This window comes from Lissotriton vulgaris, chromosome 12 (assembly GCF_964263255.1).
Source record: "Lissotriton vulgaris chromosome 12, aLisVul1.2, whole genome shotgun sequence".
NCBI lineage: Eukaryota > Metazoa > Chordata > Amphibia > Caudata > Salamandridae > Lissotriton > Lissotriton vulgaris.
This window is the reverse complement of record NC_141700.1, coordinates 354,706,424-354,725,868: the sequence shown is the minus strand read 5'-3', so window position 1 is coordinate 354,725,868 and position 19,445 is coordinate 354,706,424. Positions and strand designations below refer to the sequence as shown.

Here is a 19,445-nt window from a genome sequence, read left to right as displayed (position 1 = left end):
CGAGCACTTTCAGTTTACTGTGGTCTCCTTTGGCCTTACCAACACCCCTCGGGTATTCACTAAAATGATGGCGGTGGTCGCAGCTCATCTGCGCAGATCAGGGGTTCCAGTCTTCCCCTATCTCGACGACTGACTGTTGAGGGCGAGCTCGCCCCAGGCTGTCGTCTCCCACCTCCAGACTACAGCCGACCTCCTGCATTCACAGGGGTTCTCCATCAACGTGCCGAAGTCACACCTAACCCCCTATCAGAAGCGCCTCTTCATTGGAGCGGTTCTTGACACGATGCAGTTTAGGGTTTATCGTCCCAAACAGCGAGTCTGAGATATTCTGGCTATGATTCCGATCTTTCAGCCTCTATCCAGGGTTTCGGCCAGGATGACCCTCAGCTGCTGGCCTCCTGCAGCCTGCTGGTGGACCATACCAGATGGCATATGCGAGCTCTGCAGTGGGACCTGCAGTTCCAGTGAGCATAATATCAGGGGGCACTGCACACCAATTGCAGTGGTGGCTTACAAACCAGGATTGGGTGGACGACAGGTCTCCCTCTCTTCCTCAACCAGAGTCCACAGTCGTGACCAATGAATCACTTCTGGGATGGGGCGGCCACATGGGGGAGGCGGAGATCAGAAGCCTCTGGTCTCCGGTGGAGTCCAGGCTCCACATCAATTTTCTGGAGCTTTGGGCAATTCGTCTTGCACTCAAAGCATTCATTCCCTTTGTCCGGGGAAGAGTAGTGCAGGTGTTCTCGGACACACCACCGCCATGTGGTACTGCAACAAACAAGGCGGGTGGGGTCGTGGACCCTCTGTCAGGAGGCCCTTCGCCTCTGGACATGGCTGGAACATCAGGGCATATCCCTGGTGGTTCAACACCTGGCAGGTTCTCTGAATGCCAGGGCGGACAAACTCGGCCGCAGGTGCATGATGGATCACGAATGGCGTCTTCACTCGGAGTTGGTGCAAGGTCTTTTTCAGCAGTGGGGAGAGCCTTGGTTAGATCTATTCACCACTGAAGAAAATGTGCAATGTCAGCAGTAATGCACATTGGAATTTTCAAGGCGGTACTCGCTAGGCGACGCTTTTCGTCATGAGTGGAGTCTTCGCTACGCCTTTCCGCCCATACCACTTCTGCTCAGAGGACTGAAGATCAAGAGCGACCGGGCCCAAGTCATTCTTGTGGCTCCGGTTTGGGCACAATGAGTCTGGTATCCTGAGCTACTCTACATGAGCATCGATCCTCCTATCAGACTGCCTCTTCGGGATGATCTTCTGTCGCAGCAGCAGGGGTTGGTCTTCCACCCAAACCTGTCCAGCCTTCACCTACTTGGGTGGAGATTGAGCAGCGGCAGTTGATGTTGTTTGACCTGCCTCTCGAAGTTTGCGATGTTATCTTGGCAGCCAGGCGTCCCTCCACTAAGACGGTATACGCCTGCAGATGGAACAAATTTGTGGCATGGTGTGCAGGAAAGGCTGTGGATCCCCTTTCCGCCCTCTTTCTGAGGTTCTCTTGTTCCTCCTTTATTTGGCCCAGCAGGGCTCTGCTCTGGGCGCTCTAAAGGGCTACTTCTCGGCCATTTCAGCCTTCCTTAGGTTTCTTGATCAGCCTTCTCTTTTCAAATCCCCTGTTGTAAATAGATTCCTTAAGGGCAATACTCCTCTTTTTCCTCCTTTTCCCTTCGTAATGCCTCAGTGGGACTTGAACTTGGTTCTTTCCTACCTCATGTGCTCTCCCTTTGAGCCGCTACATAACTGTCCTCTCAGACTTCTCACTTTGAAAACTGTCTTTCTGGTGACCATCACCTCTCCACGCAGGGTGAGAGAGCTGCAAGCTCTTTCTGCCAAACCTTCCTTTCTGTCTTGCAAAAAATACAGTTGATGGACAGAATGCAGAACAATGTCTTACATTCACCCCAGTACAAAGATCTGGGCCTAAATCCATCGTTTTTTTGCACTCCACACCACCCTAGGTCAGACAATGGCTATTTGCAAATCAGCCTTGACCCTGTGCCTCATGGGAACAGTCCAGCCCAAACTACCAAGCCATGTCTTTCCTAGACCGGAATCAAGCATCCAAGGACCGGTTTCTGGCTATCAGCCTTCTTCAGCCTGGATAGCTTGACTCCAGTGATGTGGAGAGCCTGGGAGTCACGTCTGAGCATACCCAGCCCACTCGGGGTGAAAATTGCACAAAACACAGTTGATAAACAGAATGCAGAACAATGTCTTACATTCACCCCAGTACAAAGATCGGGCCTAAATCCATCGTTTTTTGCACTCCACACCACCCTAGGTCAGACAATGGCTATATGCAAATCAGCCTTGACCCTGTGCCTCATGGGAACAGTCCAGCCCGAACTACCAAGCCATGTTTTTCCTAGACCGGAATCAAGCATCCAAGGACCGGTTTCTGGCTACCAGCCCTCTTCAGCCTGGATAGCTTGACTCCAGTGATGTGGAGAGCCTAGGACTCACGTCTGAGCATACCCAGCCCACTCGGGGTGAAAATTGCAAAAAACACAGTTGATGGACAGAATGCAGAACAATGTCTTACATTCACCCCAGTACAAAGATCTGGGCCTAAATCCATCGTTTTTTTGCACTCCACACCACCCTAGGTCAGACAATGGCTATATGCAAATCAGCCTTGACCATGTGCCTCATGGGAATAGTCCAGCCCGAACTACCAATCCATGTCTTTCCTAGACCGGAATCAAGCATCCAAGGACCGGTTTCTGGCTATCCGCCTTCTTCAGCCTGGATAGCTTGACTCCAGTGATGTGGAGAGCCTTTCTGGCTGTCCATCCGCACAAGGTCATCCTGAGAACTAGACCTTCCTTTCTCCCCAAGGTGGTTACTCATTTCAACATTGGCCAAACCATGACTTTGCCCACCTTTCCGCCTCTGCATCCTTCAAAAGAGAAGGAGGGGCTCCACCGTCTGGATCCAAAACATGCGCTTTCCTTCTACTTATACCACACCAAACAATTCCGGGTGGACTATCAGCTCTTTGTTGGATACGTGGGAGCTAAGAAAGGTTGGGCCCACATTTACACTGTGGGTCGTTCTGTGCATCAAAGCTTGCTACTCTTTGGCAAAGAAGGAGCCTCCAGTGAGACTGCTTGCTCACTTGGTTGGTAGACCCACCTCCGGGGTTAGTTTAGCTGGGGTATCTATTCTAAGGTAAGGAATCTATAACTAACTGTTTCTTTCAGATGAACAAGCTACCTTTGGTAACTATATATCTGTAAGAAACATAGGTTAGTTATAGATTCCTTACCACCCCACCCATCCTTCCTGTTCTGTGAACTGACTTCTAGGGTTAAGGACTTCCTTTCAGGTCCCTAGTTCTGTGCACCAGTGGTCAGTGCTTTGCATGGCTCTGTGCTTCTGGTGTGGAAAATCGTGTACAGAACTGACGTCATTGTGCGAGGGCGGCTTCTATGTAGCTACCGCGACCTCATCCCTGCGATCACAACGCCGATGACGAACGCGGATCGACCGATGCCACCTTCCGACGCGCAGGGGTACTGCAGTCGAAGAACTTTCCGCATCCAGTCTGACGCCTGGGTGTAATTCTAAGGTAAGGAATCTATAACTAACCTATGTTTCTTACAGATATATAGTTACTGAAGGTAAGTACTTGTTCATTGGTCAGTGGGGCCTGCTTCCTGTTCCTTCATGTTCCCGAGGCGAGCAGTAGAAGAGACGCAGGACCTAGCTGGTGTCAAGGTAAGTTTATTTTCTTTAAAATTGCACCATGCTGCCCCCCCAAACCCCCCCATCCCCCCTTCCCCAACGATCCTCCTGTGCCTGTAATGCCACCCGCGGGCTATGCCGGCTGCCACTGTGTGCAGGTACATGGCCACTATTGAGACTTGATCCCTTGGTGTCTTTAGGTGCCACCCCATCCCCTGCCTGGTGTGTAGTCTAAAAGTTGACCCTGCCACAAGATGCTAGCAGCGGAACCATGTGCCTGGTTTGCATGGAATCCATGCACGTTTCCACAGGCCTGCAGGTCCAGAGGCAGCAAGAGTGATGCCAGGACTGCGGGTGGGCAAGGTGTGTGAACAGAGTCGAAGAGGGGATCTGTCAGAGGGTGTCTGTCACCTGGGTCCTTATCCTGTGTCGAGATGTTACTTTGACACGATGGGCGCTCAGCTCTCTGCACAGGCAGGTATGGGATGAGGCCTGTCGGGTCTGAACTGCAAAAGACACACATGATGGAAAATAAAACGATGTAACTGGGCGCTGAAAAAAACGAATTACGTGAAAATTGTAATTTGATGGAAACCAATTAATTGAAGGGCAGACTGATGTAATGATTCACAGGTGCACGATTTCACTTGTAAATATTCTATATTCTCGTTTGTGAAAGTGACAATTGCAGGTAAATCCCGTGCACGGTGACATGCTTTGCTTTCTCCTTTCAGCTGTTCGACGGCATCGAGTGCGAGTTCCCGCTGTTCTTCATCTTCATGATGATTGATGGTACGTACCACGGAGCACTTCTTATCTTGTAAGCCAACAACACCGGCCTGGGTCATCACAGAGGACAGAAATAAAATGTGTTTTATACTGCCTGGAAAAATAGGATCCATAACTTAGCGATAAAAGTCAGAGTGAGTTATGTCCGTCTGTGTCAGCAGTAAGATATTAAGAATTGTTTCTGTAACTACCTTATAAATAATGTTTCAGAAGTGCATGAGTTCTGGCATACCATGGTGCTGGCTGGCAGACTGATTATTACTGATATCAAAAACGCTCGTCTATTTCTTTTTGAATGCGCAAACCTAGCTCCTCGAAGGCCATGCCTGGAGGAAGACTGCAGTGCCGTAGCACAATGAGGAATAATTAACATATTTGTTGGTGGAGGACCGTTAACGACCAGTTCCACTACTGCTTAAAATAATTGAACTATGTTGACACAGCGCTTGGAAGCAGGATTATTAAATGCATTGACCCAAAGGGAGTGTCGGGGTTTAAACCCAGATCAGTTGACTGGGGGTGAGTGTTTGATTTGCTCAGACGCTCCGTCCATCATCCCCTTTTGTTTCGCAGGGTTTAAACCCTGCCAGAGATGCCATGAGATAATGTCCTCGTAGGACTTCGCGACATCTGCATGTGCTAGTTAGGATCTGAACAACTTTTCCATGGGCACGGCTGTCACACTGCAGTGACACACGTGAATGTTTCCACTGGCTTCACAAGAGATATCCTATCCTCTTTCATGGACATACCCTTTGATGGAAAGCAGCTATCCAGAGAGAATGCCGTCTGTGGTCTGGAACGTTTGAAAATGTTAAGGCTCGCTTCTAGGCCTAGGTTCCCCAGCAAGGGAATTCAATCGACAATAAAGGAAGTTTTCAGGCTACTCCAAAGTAGTCTATTCCCAGAAGAAGCAGCCTTCACAGCTGGTCAAGACAGACACCCAACTCATTTCAGGGAAGGAATGAATTTAGTGGACACCATCTCCAACAATAGCAGCAAAATCCAGACTCCACCATCTTCCTGCTGGCTCTCCTACCAAAAATTCTCCATGAAAGCTCTGATGGCTATGGCAGAGATAGTCAGGACTCCATATACTTTCATTCTTGGATGACTGTCTAGAGGCTCCATCACAGGTGCAGATGTTCAACTCTTCATCTGAATCAGCGCTTGAGGATGGGCCCCTCCAACCTTTTGCTGGATTGTCCTCTCAGCATTCCTCAGTCTACCAAGGTCAGAGACCCTCCTCACCTATCTGGGTTGCCAGTCTGGGCCATGTGTCAGTGTAGGGCCTTTGGTCCACATCTGATCAGCTTCTAAATATAAATATGCTCATGCTGTCATGAAGACATTTTCCTGTCCATCCCAGACAGCACCATCTAGATTCTGTCAGACAACACCACCTAGGATTTGTGTTAGCCCTTGTCTCTTGCAAATCAGGATCTGAAAGTGACTACAGTTAAGTGCTGTTTGGATGACCTGTCGGCCTTCATGTGTTTTTCTGACCAACATCTCTGTTTAGATTGCCATCATTCTTCACTTCTCCTAATCCAATCAAAGAGGAGTATCACTGCATATGCTGACCTCCGGATGTGTAGTATCATTTTACTTTAACCGCATTGCAACAGTTGAGAATAAGTGATCAGCTCTGTTGAGTGCACCATAGCTAAAAAGAAGAGCAAGAGCCTGTGACCAAGAACTATTTCGAGTTAAGTCATTCTATATATCAAGATCATCTACACCATGGCTAAGAAAGATCCTATAGAGGTAATTTGTGTCCATTTCTGGCAGATTCTACAAACTAAGGAACCAGAGCTAGGGATTGGACCCGATCAATAGTCCTAATGCCTCCTTGTCACTTTTTCCTTCTTGCTTTGAAGGACTAACAAGAGACTGAAATGCACCCCTACTTAGTTAGGTCCACCATTATGTTCCCAGAACTTTCAAGTTCAAGACTGGATATATATGCATATATGTTAGTATTTCACAGTTAAACATATTTATAAAACTTAAATATATGAGATGACTTGCAACTCTTCTGGTTGTTAATTGACTTGCCAGCTGGGTAGAGATCTGTAATTACACCTGAAGAAGATAGTGAGCTATTGAATCCGGAGAAAAGCCAGCGGGAGATGTTCCAAAAGACACCACTCTTAAAGGGAGTTGATGGTCTCTAGGGAAAATACAAAAGGAAACCCGATGAGAAACATGAGAAAACAGGGCACTCAAGGGAAAGCTCTGGTGCGAACTATCTGCGAGAGCCTGGTAACCCATCAATAAGTAACATTGCCAGGAACAGATCCCCACCCCTTCACTTCTTATATAATTTGACCCAGAAGTACCTCCTGTCACCTCTCTTCATTGGTCCGTTCTATCCCTGAACTGGAACCGGGAGATTGGTTTGAGGCGCCAGAGAGAAACAACGTGCAAGTCTGCCCTGGCTCAATCTTGGTCAGCTTCAGAGATGCCATTCCCTGCTGTGCCATCCTCCCTGCCATAGCCGTCTACTGTGAGTTCACTAGGTCCATGGCTGCCTCAATGGCTCTCTTGAAAGTCGTCCCAGTTGCTGACAAACTTTTGGGGTGCTACAATTATCATCCTTGCATTCTTTTGCTAAGCACTATTGACTTACATCTGAGGCATATAGCTGTTTCCTTGGTTTAACAGCGCTACTCAATCCGACTTTCTAGAGTGGTATAGTTTTGGCACTCATTCATAAGGTGAGTAATCTGTAGCAAGATGTATTCATCAGCAGAAAAAGATATTTATTTGTGTTTTGCATTTTGAATCTGGGGAATGCCTCTTTTTGCATGATCACCCCCACAGTTTTAAATTGATGTTGCTGGGTTTTCTGCTCTGAGAGTGCACCAACGCCTGCTAACCAGACCTCAGTGTTACTGTTCTAACCCATTACAAAATGTATATTGAATTGGCTGCCCCTAATTAGCATAAGCTGACTTACTTTTAACCCCTTCACTGCGGCGGCTATTCCGACGCAGTGCTAAGGGGGTGGGGCGGCCGCATGCTGGTGACGGACCCGCTCCGTCACCAGCGTCGGTTGACCTGTGCATGTGACGGAGCGGTTCCGTCATGGCCCGCCCTGCTCAGTAGAACGTCAGCGCAGGCGCGAAATTCGCGCCGCGCAGGCGCGCCGAGCGGGCCATGACGGAACCGCTCCGTCGTCAGCACAGCTCACCCGTAGCTGATGACGGAGCGGTTCCGTCATCAGCACTTAAGGGGTTAATACCCTAGTACATGGTACCTCAGGTACCCAGGGTATGTAAGTTAGAGTGTCTACGCAATGCTGCGGTACTGATTGCATCACCCTGCATGCGCCAAAGTTCAGAATGTCTCCCACCCTTCCACTGCAGCTTGGCAGAGCAGTTTAAAACTGCTAGTTTGACTTTGACTTTAGACCAATGGCAAAGTCCTTACTTCCCATAGCAATATATGTGAGTCTCTCCCAAGGAAGGCCTCTCGAGACCTAAGGCATGGAGCTATATTATTAAGTGGGACATACACTTTAATATGTCCTAGTAGCAAAGCTATCAAATTGTATTTTTTTTCTGTCGAAAAATTAGTTGCCCCATTGGCTAGTACAGAGTTACGGGCTGACCTCTCAGTATGGCTAACCTCTGAATGGGACTAATAAATGGGTACTCCAATGTATCAAATTAATTGTGGCATTAAACCCAACTTGATGCTAAAGTAAAATTTAATGTCACTTTTGAGAAAGGTAACTTTTAGAAAGCTGCCACTCTGCTGCCCAATGTATCTAGTGGGCTTCACTGTTTCTGCCAAGCAGACAACCTTCTGCACCCGCCTCCACCTTGAGGAGTAGTGTGAACAGCTCCAAGGCTCAGGAATAATAGAGTTGTACTACAGAGGAAGGTGATACCTCTCCCTTGCAGGAAGTCAAGCAGGGTGATGGACCAAAAGGCAAGTTTCAAAGGCAAAGCCGCCTTTAGTAAAGCCGCTAGGGCACATTAGAAGCATAAATATGGCACCCCTGGCAACCTGGACCAGCACAGCAATGAAAGCATGCACAGAAAGAACGACGAAGATCACAGCTTATCGTGTGTATCTTCGTTGTGGGGAGCGTTTGAGTAACCTAAGATTGTCATGAGGTGGTGCAGAGTACCAGAGGGAAACAATGGGGAACGCTATGGGTGGGATCTCAGTGTCTGTCCATGTTGTGCTTGCATGAGGGGACAGCTAACGGAGGAGCTAAGTAACATGGGGGAGGGTCTGCAGAGGGCTCCTTCCTTAAGCGTCAATAAATGAATTGTGACTTGCCTCCGAAGCGAGCCAAATGTGCGATATTACAGCTTACTATTGACGCTCTTGGGTCCGTTTCAAGAAAGTGAAATTGCCTCGTTGAAGGAAGTTTGGAACCGATTCTTGCAAACACAAATTTCAAATTTTGTGTGTCGTCTGCAATGAAGGGTACCCCAGGTTTTAACCATACTGCATTGCCTCGGGAGAATCCTGAGAATGCAGTGCTGTATATGCACCCCCTCTCCATTTCTGTTGCAGCCTGTTGCTTTCCAATTCAGTTAAATGTGTCTCATAAAGGACTGCCATGTGCAAGCTCCGCCACCTTGGCTGCACCTTGTGGCAATCAAGGTGGAAGAGAGTTGCTGCCCTCGAATAAGTATGTCATGATATTGTGTGCTCTGTAATCAAATAAATCAGATGGTCTGGCTTGGAGAAAATACTCCTGAGTTTTAACCCCCAAACCCCCTGGAAACCCCAACTCTAGGAATGCCCCAAAATTAAAGCAATTTATAAACTTTGCGGCAGATAAACATTGGTCTGCCAGTTGCTTTGGCAAGGGTGCTCAGCCAGCGCCTGAACTATGAGTACATTTGTTTTCTGGAAGCTGCTCAGAGAACTTATCGAGTATTAGAAAGAGAGTTTGTAGTGGAAAACTAGGCTCTCCAGTCGAATTCAGCGCACTTCTCTGGTATAATTGGATGCAAGTCTAAGTGCATGTCAAGGTAGATGGCCACCAAAGGTTCGGCGTTATAGTGCAATGCAGCATCAACTGGTGGCGGGGGTGTAGGGCCAGCATCCTTTGTCCAAGGCAGCAGCAGGGGTTAGAGACAGAGCATCCCATTAAATATGTTCATGTGCCATTTGTGCCATTACCAATGGGTGTCCCACCAAGTCATCACTGGAACTGTAGTCACCGGGCCTCCCATCTAAAATGTTGAAAGGACGGTGGAGCTGGGCTTGAAAGCGTGACTGCTGTCTCCAGTGCTGCCAAACAGTTTTCTCTAACCTGGTCAGTGGATGGAACTGTCCTGGTAATTCCTCGTTGGGATCCTTGGGTTGCCGTCTCTCGTTTGGCCTGCCAGCTCCATGCCACGAGGCCTGGATGCAGCCCCTCCTCCAACTTTGCCTTTATACTCCTCCGCCCAGTTTAAAGCATCTTTTGGGCTAGTAATGAAGTGGGTGCCCACAAGGCTGATTTTCAATTTAGTCGGGAAGAAGACCGCATACCTGAAGCCCAGCTCCCTAATGTACCTCTTGACTTCCATAATGGAGGTCCTTCAATGTTGCACTACCAATATGTAATAGGAGAAGATACTGATTTTTGAAGTGAGGTTCCAGTGTGGGCTTTTTTGAGGATAAGTGTGTGATTATTGAGAAGCCTATCTACAATCGACCAGGGGGAGGGGTCAGGTGAGGTTTGCTTAGTTGCCACATGGTGCGCCCTTTCAACTGTAAATATAAGGGATAGGTCCCGTAGGGACTCCTTGCATTTGAGCCACCTTTCAATGTAAAGCATTATGTTGGAGCCTTCCGAGTCTTCAGAGGCCCACTATTCTCAAGTTGTTTAGATTGGCTCACCCTGCCTCATTTTCGGCTCCCCCCTTGAGGAACTCAATCCACTCTGTGAGATTCACCAAGACTTTTGTAGCGCCTGTGATTTGTGGTAAATGTTCCTTATTGGCCTCCTATGCATCCTATTGCGCAATTTCCATTGGTCTTCAAGCAGGATATTCATGTTGTGGGCCAGGGTGTCTATTTTTGTTTCCAGTACAGCCCTTGTTAGTCCTATGGCCAAAAGAATGCAATCAAGTTTATCAGGTTCTGTCTCTAGAGCTGTGGGTGGGAGCCTAGTAGATATGAGTTCCAGGGTAGAGTTGTTGATATCCAATGAATTCGGCATGTTCAACTCTGGTGTGATCACCGCTTGGTGACCTTCTTTCTACCCATGTGGGCAGCGAAAGGCACAGGGCGGTCCTGGTGCTTCTCGACCTGTCCGCGGCCTTCGATACGGTCCACCATAGTATTTTGGTGGACCGCCTTGAGGGCTGCGGAGTACGGGGAGTTGCGCTGAGCTTGCTGAAATCTTTCCTCTCGGACAGAGTTCAGGTGGTTGCCCTGGGAGATTTTGAATCCACTCCTTTCACACTCCCAGGAGGGGTTCCTCAGGGCTCCTCCCTGAGCCCCACCCTCTTTAATATATACATCTCCTCCCTCGCCCCGGTGATTCGGTCATTTGGCTTTGAACTTACATCTTATGCAGATGATACACAAATTGTGGTATCTCTGCTCCCGGGTCGAGAGGAGGGAACAGCAGCAAGATTTCAGGACTGTATGACCGCAGTAAGCTCATGGATGGCCAGGAATTGCCTTAAATTGAACTCCTCGAAGACAGAGGTTCTTCTCTTTGGCAATGAGACCAACTTATGGACCCCCAACTGGTGGCCTCAAGAAATGGGAGATCCTCCCATACCTGCCACGACAGTAAAAAATCTAGGGATACTCATTGACAATCAACTTACTTTTAAGGCACAAGTCAATGCCCTCTCATCCTCGGTCCACTGGATAATAAAAACAATAAGGAAAATTCTCCCCTTCCTCTCCAGTAGCAGCAGGAAAACTGTCGTGACAGCATTAGTGCTGTCACGCCTCGATTACTGCAATAGTCTGTATCTACAAGCACAGCAAGGGATCTTGAACAAGCTACAGACGCTGCAAAATGCTGCTGTCCGCTTAATTACAGGTCTACCCAAGTTTGCCTCCGTCTCTGGGGAACTGAGCAAATTGCACTGGCTCCCAGTACGGAAACGTATGATGTTCAAAGCACTGTGCATAGTGTTCAAGGCAGTGAATGGACTAGGTCCGTCTTTCCTTCAACAACACTTCCAGCTGTACAAGCCAGGTCGACATTTAAGATCATCCAATAAATGGCTTGTCAAGACTGATCGTATTAGGAAAGCTCGATGGGGAGGTCGCAGTTTTATCTCCGGAGCAGCTGGTATCTGGAATAAAATGCCCCTCCCCCTAAAACAAAGCACTGACCTAATGACATTTAGGAAGAACATTAAAACATGGCTTTTCAATCTATAGGGACTAACATCGCATGGAGAAAGCACATCATTTCAGCGCCAGGACACCTGCCCGGTAACAGTGCGCTTAATAAATGGTAAAAATAAATAAATAAATAAATAGAGGAAGCACACCACAGTATCTTGTCAACCCACTTGGCGCCCGCCCTCAAGGAGGCGATAATCCATACAACCCCAATCCACACGCTCTACAAGAGAACTAGTTGGCACCCAATATGCTCCAGGGTCATCTTATCCTTAGGAGGATATGTGGCTGAAGCCACATGGTGCCACCTGGTGGCCATGGAGAGTTATTGCTAGGAAAAGTTTCCTGGACCAGTCTGAAGCGTGAAATAATTCTTAAGGTGAGGAATTCGTAGGAAGACTATACATCTACCAGAAATATTGTTTCTGAAGGGAAGTAGCATTTCTTTTCTCTCCTCTAGAGGGGTTATTACATATTATATTAATCTGGTGCTTGGTGTATCTGCTTACCACAATATTGGCTGTTTGTTCGCTTTGAGTTTCAACATCTTAGGTAATACCAGGTTTTGTATTAGTGCAATGTCTGGCTTTGTAGAGTACCTCTGAAATAAAAAAGAGTACTGTAATACTTTATCTTTAATACCATAGCTTTAAATCTGTTACAGTCCAAACCTTCTCCGAGAAGACTCGTGCCTCGTGGGTATGAAAATCCCCACTCGGGCCACACAGCTCCTATGTAATACTAGTATAGAGCACTAGGGTGATTATGGAAAGAATCGGAGGGCAGCCATTACCACATGAAACCTTCAAACTGGCTCCGTGGAGGGGTTTGTCTCACAGCATGCACCAGCCTAAAATCAGAGGAGACATGGGTAGCATGCTATGGCAAAGCCGATAGGTCTTTCCTTTGCTACAGAGCAATATCCTATTGGCAAAGCCGAAAATGCATTACAAGATCATTGAAGCTTACTATTGGAACTTTTACTTATCAGCAACTAAAACTAGTAAACAATCTTATATACAATATATAGCTCGTCTACTGGACTTCTGATTATTACAGTATGTGTACACTTTAGATGGTAGAATCAGGTCTCCCACGGACACTAGTTGACGGGACAAAAAAAATGCTATTAGAGAAAGCCACAGTCTTATCTTATCTATACAACCTATATGTGGTGTACCTCAAGCACAAACAAGCTGAATTGACCAGGTCCATTTGGAAACTAGACCTAAATGAAAAGTAATTCTGGGAATTGATTAACTTCAAGGACCGCAGTCCCAAGCGCAGAGAAAACCTATTAAGGATAAAATCTTGAATAACTGTTTCAAGGGGTAAGCCCTTTGAATGGAGTCCCTTATACAGTTTCTGCAGAAGAATTCCAGCAGGTACCAGAGGCTCCTGTTTAATTTTGGAAAGCAAGTCACTTTCCCTGGTGTTGCTTTTTTGATTCATGTATTATTTGTACGCTGATTTTGTCTTTTATGCCATTTGGTGCAAAGGGACCATCGCTGCTGTACAGGAAGAAGCTTTCAGTCGGATGCTGGCTGCTGGCGTCCTTGTTTGAGCCCTCGGATCCTGTCCCCTGAGCAGTCGAGAAGCTTAGCAGGGAAGGCTGGAACGGCCTCAGTAGTCCCTCCTGGGTTCTATCGTGTTCGTTTGTGATTACGGTCTTCAGATAAAGACATTTGGCCAAAGCAGCGATAAAATAACATTTCTACCGAAAATAGGTGCCAGCCCCGTGGTTTTTCAAAAAAAGGCAGATGGTGCAAAACCCAGCGATTGAACAGAAGACAGATGTGCAAAATGTCAAACTAGAAGTGGTGTCTTTGTTTTGCGTGAAATTTGTGTTTGCAAGAATCTGTTCCAAACTTCCTTCCACGAGGCAATTTCACTTTCTTGAAACGGGCCCAAGAGCGTCAATAGTAAGCTGTAATATCGCACATTTGGCTCGCTTCGGAGGCAAGTCACAATTCATTTATTGAGGCTTAAGGAAGGAGCCCTCTGCAAACAAGCTGAAAGCTTGGAACACACACTGAAAAAAACCAAGACACACCCCTACACACTATAGCTTCACATAGAGACAACTAAGCAAGAGAGCAAAACAGAAGTACTCTGTCGCTGGTCTCTTACTTCTTCTTAGCTTGCAGGACTTCTTTCTTCATCTTGTGATGGACACGAGAAGCACTTTGTAACCATTTATGTAGTAACAAAGGTGTACATGGGATCTTCCATGCACACGCAGCCACCACCATACGAGTTACCGGGATGCAAACTCACCTCAGTTCTTCTGTTTGCACTCACTTGCTCGTGTGTTGTACATATCTCCTGTGCTGCCAGTGACTAAACGTCCACCTTCCATGGCTTCCTCCCCCTCCTATTCAATTAACTAGGTCCTTACATTACCCTGTGAGAAGCCATTGGCCTGCTCACCTTTATATACGCACGTTACCCCTTTGTGATCACTCTTGGACTTCCCTGGCTACAGAAGGCGTCAGTTGCTTGTAGACCTTATTTCATCAATTCTTCTAAAAAGTACAATAAGAAGTATATAGCAAGAGTGTGCTTCTGATCAACCTCCTTCAGCAATTGGCTGTCATCGTTGCTACTGCATGATTTGATGTTCCTTGGAGAGGCTGTCCATCACGCCAATGATTGTGTTCCCATTGTGTGTTCTTATTAGGTTTATGTGGTGATGGGGTATCAGGCAGACCTTTTGTTAGTCTGCAGATGTGATATGAAGTTTTGTTTGTAGTGACTTTTCTCGTTGATGTGTTTACTTGGCTGCACAATGGTGCAATGCATCCTACCTAACACAGCCATAAACACCAGATCATACCAAATACATGTAGCAAGGCTTGGCACAAAATAACACACCCTAACATAGCACTGCACGAAATACCATTCCACGTATCACTTCATGACACAGCATAACACAATTCAGTATGACAATAAAACAAAAAATAGCACACTCTCATAAACATACAACATTGCACACTCTAATATACACAGCATGATTCAAAATAACACACCCTATAATAATGCAGTATAGGACAGCATGAGACAACGCAGTACACAATAACATAACAAAATATAGCACAGCACGTCATAACATATACAGCATTATGCTGCACAACATAGTACACTCTGACATAACATAGCCTAAGGCAGCCTGACACAAAATAATACACCCTAGCATAAACAGCTTTACACAGTGTAACATATTTTCACACTCACAGCAAATCACAGCATCATGCATCACACCCTAACATAACACAGCACAATCTCTCACTGCTTAACGCACCCCACCATAACACATCGTAGCCACAGTTGACACAGCTTAACACAACATACTGTAACATTGCCCAGCTTGATACAACATAAACAAGCACTGGCGTTGCCAATAGGTCTCGCAGTAGGAAAGTTGGAGCTATTACAATTGCAAATAACAATGCCTTTTATTTTTGTTTTCATTTTAAAAACATAAAGGGCTTTGTCATTTACAAAACCAATAGCTCCAACTTTCCTACTGCGAACAGGTCTTGCCTTTAAGTTAAAGCCATTTGCTTTGCTAATGGTATTGTATTATAGCTATGTATTACTGAGTGTATGTATGTGATATGTTGTTATTTTATGTTGTCAGAATTGTATGTGTTACCTATGTGTTTTGATTTGCAGTGGCCTTTGGGACCTTATACGTGTTTAGCAATGCACTTTCCAGCATAAGTAACTAAATAAATACATACAAAAGATACGCAGGATCTGACCTTGTGTAATGTAATAGGTGCTTATGCAAAACACTCCAATGCGTTTAGCCACATTTGCTGTTGAGGACACTGCATAAATAAGAAACATGGCAAAAGAAAGATGCTGCAATAGAGGAACACATCCAAAGGGCAGCTTAGCATAAAACCCCACTACTTCCAGACCACAAAATTAACAACAGACTGCGAAAGGGCGTAGACAGTGATAGACATATCGGGGAAAAAAATAGTCAAGGCTGGATGCTTGTTTAATGGGCATTGATAAGTGAAATCCTGCAGCCACAGGTGTTTTTATTTTACTGCCCTTTTAGCCATTGTAAGATTACCTAAACACGGGATGCAGAAACATCCTATCTTTAAAAGTTGAACTGTTGCATACAGCCATGCATTATAGATGTACAATCGAGAGTGCTGCTTGTTGCAACCTACGCTTGGCTCTGGAGTCACTACAATTTAGATTACTATAAATTCAGAGGCTCAACATAAAGGCAGTTACTTATAAAGTGGCAGTCAACGATCTCCCTTAAACCGGTTCAACAATCTTAACACTGAAGAGCCGATGATGGTAGGGCTTAGTTCTTATGTAGGTTTTAAAATAACTTCGTCTCTGTGGCTACAAAATACCAAACAAGATCAACCAAGAGGGTGAGAGGGTCGAAATCAAGTGGGGCATAGGGCTTTAGAAAACATACAACCCACAGTGTTTACGAATGACCACATTTTGCAGTGAGGCCCCTCATTTTGTGTAACTCACTGCACTTCCACATTATTACAGCATTACAACAAAGCCATTAAGTGAGCTAGTAATACTTTGGTGCACAAACCTGTACAAAACTTACACTTTCAATTTATCAGAAGGCACCCTGCTCATCTACTTAACTCTGGAAAATGTAACAATTAAGGGACGTCAACCCAAGATGATCCTGAATGAAATTGATAGGCCAAGCGATTGGCAACTGTTTTAGTTGCCCCTGTGCCAGACGTACACCCTTCGGTTATAAGCAGAACAGCGGCCTGCGTGCTGGGCTCGCTCTGGAACACAGGAGGAATTGTGACTGAATGAGCAGCCTCTGACAATCTGCCTCAGTGTAAAAGGGGCTAAACTTGAAAACAAATGCAATTCAATGTTTCACTCATTGTGCTTAATTTCAGCTTTTGTAAAATAAAAGCCAGCATGAACCAGTCATCACATCGGCCGTGGACGATATACGCTACTAAAGAGGCAGTGCCGCTCAGTGGAGGCACTGGTGGTAACAGCCCGCTGGGGCATCTCTCCCCCGCCTCACTCGCCTGTTAAAGGCATGGGCTGAAGACTGAGCTCTGTGTGTTTAAGAGATCAAGTGAGTGCCGGTAGAGGGAGGCTGAAAGAGAGAGAGAGGGAGAGAAAAGAGCAGGAGAGAGAGAGAGGGAAGAGCTAAAATGAAAGAGAAGAGCGAGAATGAAAGCGAGAAAAGCGAGAATGAAAGAGAAGAAAAGCGAGAATGAAAGAGAAGAAAAGCGAGAATGAAAGAGAAGAAAAGAGAGAATGAAAGAGAAGAGCGAGAATGAAAGAGAAGAGCGAGAATGAAAGAGAAGAGCGAGAATGAAAGAGAAGAGCAAGAATAAAAAAGAGCGAGAATGAAAGAGAAGAGCAAGAATAAAAAAGAGCGAGAATAAAAGTGAGAAGAGTGAGAATGAAAGAGAGGAGAGCAAGAGAGAGAACAGCAAGAGAGAGAGAACAGCAAGCGAGAGAGAGACAAAACGGCAAGACTGGAAGAGAGACTGAAAGAAGCGAGAAAGAGAGGAGGGAGCAAGACTTAAGGAGACGGATATTAAACAGAACCACGAGAGAGAGAGAGCAGGAAAGAGACACGAGAGCGAAGCGGACTGCGCTTGTGCAACTAAGTCATTAAATAAATAAACAAGCACTGTCAAAGCGGACCACGCTTGTGCAACTAAGTAAATAAATAAACAAGGTGGCCCAAGTGGACCGCCCTCGTGCGAGCTGGCTCAATATCCTGTGACTCAAATGTGTGCTTACACGAGATGAATGCGTCCTTCTGTAAACCGATAAAATATCTTCCACCTGCAACCATACTCAAGCAGACCGCCAGTACATGTACACACATGGGGCATGCAAAAGAAGACGAAAACAACAAGCATTGAATAAAAAAAATTAATAAAAACAAGCGTTGGCAAAGCAGGCAAGTCTTCCGTGCTGAAAGTGAAACCAGCCCTCGGCATTGCTGTGGTGGGGGAGGGGGGGGGGCGGGGGAGAGGCAAGCAGGGAACAAGGTAAACGAGGTCTGGCAGGGAACAGATGGCCTGGGCGTGAAGCAGGGGGCGGGGCAGCGCTGGGGAATTCTGTGGGAGGGTGATTGATGACTTTGATGTGGGGAGGGAGGAGAGCCTTTTGCGAACCTGCAGGAGAAATGCTGCCGATGCGCGTGCATATTTAATCACATGGTTCACGTGAACTGCATGAAAACCGCGGGGCTGAAAGCCCGTGGTTTGAAGAAGATTTTTGCCACTTGAATTCTCGCTCCGCTCGATGCGCTTGCGCACATCGATAGGTCGCGAGACCTAAAAACCCTAACATAGCTTAGCATGCTACAACATATGATAATGCAGTGTAGCACTTACTGACACAGCATAACACACTACACCATAATACATTTCGCACCGCGTCTTAACATAACACTGCATGCCACAACTTATCATACCACAGTCTAACAATGAATGATACAATGTAACACTAGACAACATAAAATAGCGCCTAGATACCTAACTGGGTTATAAGCCGCAATATACAATTCCACATAACATAACAAAATTAACACAGCATGACACACCATAAGACACCCTTACATTCACAGCATTATAGAGCATAACGCAGTACACCACACATTAACATAGCACAGCATGAGAAAACACAACACACCATTACATGACACAGCAAAGCACCGTAAGGCACAGCCTAATGAATCCTAACATATCACAGCACATTAGGCACCTAAATATAGCACAGTATGTCACACTCTAGCATAATACAGTCTAACAAATCATGACACAAAACAAAATAGCACATATAACACAGAAAATGTTCTCATAACACATAGCCCTCCACTCCGTAACATAATACAGCTCAGGAGAACAAGAGACAGCATACTACACCCTAACATAACACAACGTGACCCAGCTTCTCAAACCTCATCTTAGTAGAGCAAAACAGCAAGCACCTTAACATAAACATCATAACACACTCTAACATAACACAGCATAGTGCAGCATGACACAAAATAAAGCAACGCACATAACACAGAATAGCTTTGCACAACCCATAACACACCACTCAATTTCACAAAACAAAATACCATAGAAAGAGACAACATTACGCACCCTAACATAACAGCGTGACACAACACCGCCTAATATAGCAAAGCATAGCATAGCCTTTTTTAAATTAACACGTGCTAGCTGCTAGCAAAGCACATCTTGGCAGCACATAATACAACACACTATAATACAAAGGTTTACAAACTGGGAGGCCTGCATTGCTCTCAAGAGTGCGCCAGGCACTGGACAAGAGGACATTGGCTCTGGACAATGTGGAAACAACTGCTTTGTTTTCACAGAATACAGAGAGGCAGTGAGAAACGTGTAATGGGCCATCAGTAAGGTTTTTGTTACCCATGTCCTGTAGGTTGGTAAGGGTAAGATCTAAACAATCCTCAGTGCCCAACGCTTTATAGAGACTGGGCTGCCAACAGTATGTGGCAATCACGTATTTGATTGCATTTTCAAAAGGAATACCTACACTTAACTGCATTGTTTTAAAAATAAAAACATGTTCGGAATGATGATTTGTTATGCAAAAATGTTTACCTCAGC

The 19,445-nt window shown here is 46.0% G+C and overlaps 1 protein-coding gene across 7 annotated transcripts in view; it reads left to right on the top strand.

The window, feature by feature from the left end:
* The window catches only part of PHKB (phosphorylase kinase regulatory subunit beta), a 1,358,073-nt gene that overhangs the window by 774,261 nt on the left and 564,367 nt on the right, over nucleotides 1–19,445 (top strand). For all 7 annotated transcript variants that reach the window (XM_086945119.1, XM_086945122.1, XM_086945118.1 and 4 more), the window contains one exon: nucleotides 4,431–4,488. In XM_086945119.1, coding sequence (XP_086801245.1) covers nucleotides 4,431–4,488 — 58 coding nt within the window. The remainder of the gene's footprint in view (nucleotides 1–4,430; nucleotides 4,489–19,445) is intronic.